Source organism: Ursus maritimus, unplaced genomic scaffold, assembly GCF_017311325.1.
Source record: "Ursus maritimus isolate PB19 unplaced genomic scaffold, ASM1731132v1 scaffold_17, whole genome shotgun sequence".
Taxonomy (NCBI): Eukaryota; Metazoa; Chordata; class Mammalia; order Carnivora; family Ursidae; genus Ursus; species Ursus maritimus.
Window position 1 is genome coordinate 7,142,862 of NW_024424119.1, and position 6,000 is coordinate 7,148,861.

The 6,000-nt window shown below is 35.1% G+C and overlaps 1 protein-coding gene across 6 annotated transcripts in view; it reads right to left on the reverse strand.

Moving 5' to 3' along the window:
* MPDZ (multiple PDZ domain crumbs cell polarity complex component) overlaps positions 1–5,754 on the reverse strand; it is a 134,662-nt gene extending 128,908 nt beyond the window's left edge. For all 6 annotated transcript variants that reach the window (XM_008689848.2, XM_040631441.1, XM_008689844.2 and 3 more), the window contains exons 1-2: positions 5,681–5,754; positions 3,138–3,304 (exon numbers count right to left, since the gene is read on the reverse strand). In XM_008689848.2, coding sequence (XP_008688070.1) covers positions 3,138–3,304; positions 5,681–5,696 — 183 coding nt within the window. In that variant the 5' untranslated portion in view covers positions 5,697–5,754. The remainder of the gene's footprint in view (positions 1–3,137; positions 3,305–5,680) is intronic.
* Positions 5,755–6,000: the final 246 nt, after the last annotated feature.

Genomic DNA, 6,000 nt, shown 5'->3' on the forward strand with positions numbered 1-6,000 from the left:
GACTGGAGAAACATCACAGAATAAATATGCAAATCCAATATCCTCATGGCTGACAAGTTTCTATTATTAAACTGCTAACGTGTTTATTTCCCCCACAATAGCTGGATTTCTGTCATGAATACGCATTGAGCCCTGCAGTTATTAGCTGTGATGACTAGGTGACAGTGAGGACACTACTTGAGAATTTGCATCTGACAGATCATTGACACACAGTCACAGTTCTTTTTTTTTCTACTCTTCACTTAAACAGGAATCATGCAATAGGAAAGGAACTGGAGCTATTAGAGATTATTCAGGTTTAATAGCTCACATCCTTTTAGCTGGCGGTTAGAACAATACACAATGTGGCAGAGTTAAACAGAGGCATCAATTATGCTCTCAAACCTGTTAATATTTTTGACAATATTTAAATAGCACATCCCTTCAGGGCATGGCTTTTTTGCCCTCTCAGTTACACACCTGTCAAGTGTTTAATTTGCCAAAGGGAAACAGTTTGATTTCTAAGGGCAGTCTTAATACTGAAGAAGCAAATTGGAAAAATTACGCATTATTGAATAGAAGTAATGAGAAGGATCTGAGGGGGAAAAATAGTCAGCTTAATTCAACATGGCATGTCAGCATCTGTCATTAATGCAACAATATGATCACGTTCTCCAATATGCTGCATTTACCTCAGGCTTTTCAATTATTCATTCCTTTCGCTTTATAAAATATAGGAGAATGATGGTGGAGTAAAATTGGAGGAGTCAAATTTTTTGGTAATACTAAAAAAGACGGAGACACTAACTTTCACCCATTGTGCACATAAAATTATACATCTGAAGACATAACTCAGGTAAAAGATAATAAATAAAAGCTAGCTACTGGTCAGATTGGTATAGCTACCAGTTTAAAAGCACAAAACAATTTCATTCCTAGGTTCATTAATTAAATATCAAATTATAAATATTAACAAATTAGCAGGTAGTAAACTACACAGAAAATCTAATTCTAACATGGTAAGTCTATAATACTTGTATTTCAACTTTAAAACAGAAAATAATACAAGATTTTGAAATGTAGTCTAGTCATCCAGGAAAAACATGGTTCAACAAACAAATGAAATTGAGTCAGTAAGAATGAAGACTAAAGGGCAGAGTCACAGAAACTATGAGAGATATCGACGGTTTTCACCAAAACTGAACTCCAGACCTCTAGGGGCCAAGTTTCTATCCTCAGAAAAAAAAGAAAAAGAAGATGTGAGACAGGCTGCAGAATCACAAGAGGGGAAAGACTGTGCCTTCGGAGCCAAGAAAACCGAGTTCCAGTTCTGGCTCTGCCCTTATTATAAACAAGTCACTCAAATTCACTAAGTAGATGTAATAAGCAGGGCGTGAGCCAGCTGGTTTTCTTGGTCCCTTTCAGTATTTGAAGAGGTGACCAAGTAGCCAAAAGTCCAGACATGTGAGACATGCCTACAGAATGCCCAAACCTAACAATGTATACCGAGCCTTGAAATATATCAGCATCTACCATTAACACTGTACTTGGCCACAGGCTACCTGGCTTGATAACATTATGGTCAAGGGTTTCCGAGGAGATTTCAGCTTAATCATGTGCAACCCAAAGTTTTAGAGCCCATATCCTACTTCTATTTGGAAATGATAAAACAAGGTCAACAACCAGTAAACCTATGACACCCCGGCTTTCAGAGCTAGAAGGGGTATTTCCAATTATCTCTTTAGTGGTATTTTCTAACACACCAGTACCTTTTGTTTCAACTTCTCCTCTCATTCTAATCATATTTTCACATAATATAATAAGGGGAGAAGACATCTGTTCAACCTCTTCACTCTCTCTGAAAAACTAGATAATCTTCCACATCGTAATTACACTTATACTCAGAATATTGATCTCTCCAAACTCTTTTGCCAGTTCATTCTGAAAAGGAATACCTAAAACCAATCTTTTCAATAACTTATAAAAAACAAAAGACAAACAACGAACAAAAAACAAAACCCAAACACAACTACATATAACAAAAACAACTCTTTTTCATAATTCATGATCACAACTTTTAATATCATTAAGTAGAAATTCACTAGAGAAAAATATTTTTAAAATTCTTCTTTATTTTTTGCTACCAAAATATCTAGATTAGAAAGTCATGTGACATTAAACAAATTCCTTTTCTATTGTTACTATTTGTTCTTTTTGCATTTAGCACATTTTTTTTAATTGGAGCTATTCTTTCACTGAATTATGAAATTAGTCTTCAAATATCATTTTTAAACTTTCAAGGCAGAATGTTTGTTAGCAAGTCATATATAGTGATTAAATTAATGGTAAAAACATTAGAATGAGAACTAACTTAGACTGAAGGCATAAATGAGATTGATTCAAACCTTGTAAGGATAACACCGTTTTAAAAACGTTTTTTTTAAAAACCCGAGAAATGTGATTAAGTGAGTTCAAAGAACACCTAACTTGAGTGTTCATTCTGTCATTGCAATGTTTCAATTTTAATATAAATGCTAGGACATTTTAATGCTCTTAATTTTTACAGGAAAAAAAAACAGCGTTACATTTAGAAGTTCTAATGTTTATCACCATCTGATGCTGTCATTGGAAGCAATTGCTACTTACACTCTCTTAAGAAGTGAGAATTGCAATTTCTCTAACTGATGACAATGTAATTATTTCTTTTACTGTCAAAATAGAGGTGGTTTCCCTTCCTCACACACATGATTACACATGCAAATCCAGGCTTATCTGAAATCTTATAAGCGTGCTGAATGTCTGAATCCGAAAGTGCAAGATCACATGAACGACAAGCCTTAGTGGGGATGGAAACCAAGTCTACAGCCATCTACCCTAAACTTATTTTTATCATCCCCTTCTCCTGTAGGGACTCATACTTCAGCATCCACACAGCTTTCAACACAATGTCATATCATCTACAATATAGAGCAACAACCATTACAAAAATAACTGGGAGGGGGGAGTCACAGTGAATCTGAATGTCTCATTTGGAGGTTTAAATGACTTCATTAACTATTCATTAACACATACAAAAATCAGCCTTTCAGAAAAACACAAGACTTTCACAAGATCTATGCAGTGCTGTGAACACGGGCTTTGGGAGAATCGTGTCCTACCTGGTCTTTCAGCTGCTGTACAGAAGTCTGAAGGTTCAGAATCTGACTGAAGAGCGGGCTCTGCAAGACCGACTTGAGAAGGTTCAGTTTGTCCTCATTGGCTACATCTCCACGTTCTCGCAGCTTAGCTTGCAAGCGCTCTGCTGCCTGCAGGGCTCGATTTTTGTCTAAACCAAAGAGCAGCCTTGGTCATTAACAGGATTCAAAAGACACACATCAAACCACACTTATAGAACAGAAATCCTAAGACTATTCCCTTCGAGAGCATAAAACTGACTCAGAGAAAAAAGGACCGTAACATGTCCCTATAAATATGTTCCTCAAATCTTCAAGTCTCTGGTAAGAGAGTCTGTTTGAAAGCAGAGAACTGGTTACAGTGTACGCCACGTGCAACTAATTGTTGCTCCGATTCAGACGGGGCATATTTGAATTCCAACGCCAGCTGTCAACTCTTCTATATAAACTATTGAAAACCAAATACTTCATGATCTTGCAAATGCTGATATTTTCACTTTTTTAAAAATTTGATTTACATGTAAGAAAAATTAGAGCTCTCTCACTCACTAATAAGTAGATGTGGATGATGTCACTGATGAGTAATAACATCCGATATGACAATTTCATATATTAAGGAATGGACATTCTATGCTTGAGAATTTACTTGAAAATATATCACAACAATGTATAACCCTTCAAAAACACTTCCTGTTAATAGTTTAAATGTCTTTCCCCAAAACTAAATAGCATATCTATAGATGCATCAAACAAAAATAATTCAAATATTTATCGATCACCTTATATAACTGGCAAAAAAGTTGCAAAAGTACGTATTTTGAGTAAGTGTATCCCTAATAATCCTAGCATCTTACATGCGTGTTTCCACCACATGGTGATTTTCTATGACCAATCACAGTTAAAAACATTTCCCTAAAACAACCTCTTACTCTCTCACAAGTGAACCCAAATTTGTTTTAAAGGAAAGAAGACCATTCAAATATATGTTCTAACAGATTCATCATGGTAACAAGGGTATCTATTAACATTCATTTGCCATTTTATAGTAATCAAAGTGGGAATTATCATCACAGACATTTTCTATAGAACCAAATGTGGAATGACACAGAAATGGGGAAATTAAGGCATGAATTCATGTTGACCACGAGTTCACACCCATATACAAATTTAAACAAATGGTATTTACTCATCTGCACAATTTTATTTTTCATTTTTTTTTTCTTTGAGAGAGAGAGAGAGAGAGACAGAGAGACAGAGAAAGCATGAATGGGGAGGGAGAGGGGGAGAGGGAGAGAGAGAATCTTAAGCAGGTTCCAAGCCCAACGTGGAGCCCAATGCAGGACTCAATCTCACGACGCTGAGATTATGACCTGAGCCAAAATCAACAGTCGGATGTTAAACCAATGAGCTATCGAGGTGTCCCATCAGAAGCACAATTTTAAAAGTAAATAATGATAAGGATCTGATAATTTTATTCTGGGTCTTATTTCCCATGGTATCTCAGAATACAACTCTAGTATTAATTTCCATGTCAATTCTTGGAAGATGCACACATCAGTAATAATTTACAAAATAAAGACTGGAAGGTGACAGCTTCAGTAATTCTCTATTTCCTCTTTGCGGTCCACTTTCTTATAGGGAACTCTGTGGACTACTAGTAGTCTTTGTGGCACGTGACTTTAGTGTAAAATGGGGGATGAAGGTAACATACACCCATGTACTTTCATCACTCGCATAGTACCCACTATCACCAAAACAGCTCCTTCTTCTTTTCCTGCCACCTACTCCCATCCTATTCCCAAAGCAATCAGGGATTAAAGCACCAGCTGCAATCATCAAACCACCAAGGTGAAATCCAGATACCTTCTAACAATCATACCCAAAAACTTCCCTGGAAAACATGAGGCATTAGACCACCAGGAAAGGGATGGGTGTACCCGATACACCTGAAACAAGTTCTACAAACCAGCTTCTCTAAAATAAAAGAGCAGTGAAAAAAAAGATTAACATGTGAATTTGGGTATTTCAACCTACATTATCTCATGTAGAAATTAAACTACCTTAAATCATCACTGAAGTTTGTCAGCCTAAATGCTTATTATTGTCATGGCTCATCATTAACTTAAAAGCAAAGCTCAGTAGAATTTCAACTGCCACAAATAAAGAAGGCAATGAGCTTTGTTCAGTATTAAAAATACTGTTAAGCTTTCTGTTGCTGTCCACAAACATTCATTAACCAGAAGTGGGTCCATAAATGAGAACAAGGTTTACATTAAATTTCATTAAAACTCATAATTGGTAGAACATTTCATATGCCTTTATCTTTTGCTTACAAATGATTTGTTTTTATAACACTTCAGACTAAAACATCCAAATATAGAAACACATTTCCCTGCTATAATGATAATAGATAAAAACTTTTAAAAACTCAGTTACTAGATGAAATCCTGCTATATAGAAAAACCATTTCAAAGATCCCAATGGAAAAAGTTTTGATTCTTAGAAAAATAAGAAGGAATAGGGCTTACCTATAGTTTCTAACATGTTTTCCAAAGTTCAGTGTTCTTCTCTACAATGATTTTAAACAGCAACTAAAACAGAACTCTGGGGAGAAAAGAAATAAAATGAATGGTTATGTTTTATCACAACATTAAAACTATATACCCTAAAAAGTACTTGATACTACTATAATTCCTTTGACCATTAAAATCTTGATTTAACTTAAAATAGTTTTTTTCTTAGGCAAAAAAAAAGTAATCATTTTAGGACTTATTCAAAATTATCTTATATTTGCAAGTAATACTTGCATAGTAAGGTAAAAGGCATACAATCTGTTTTAAATAAGGTG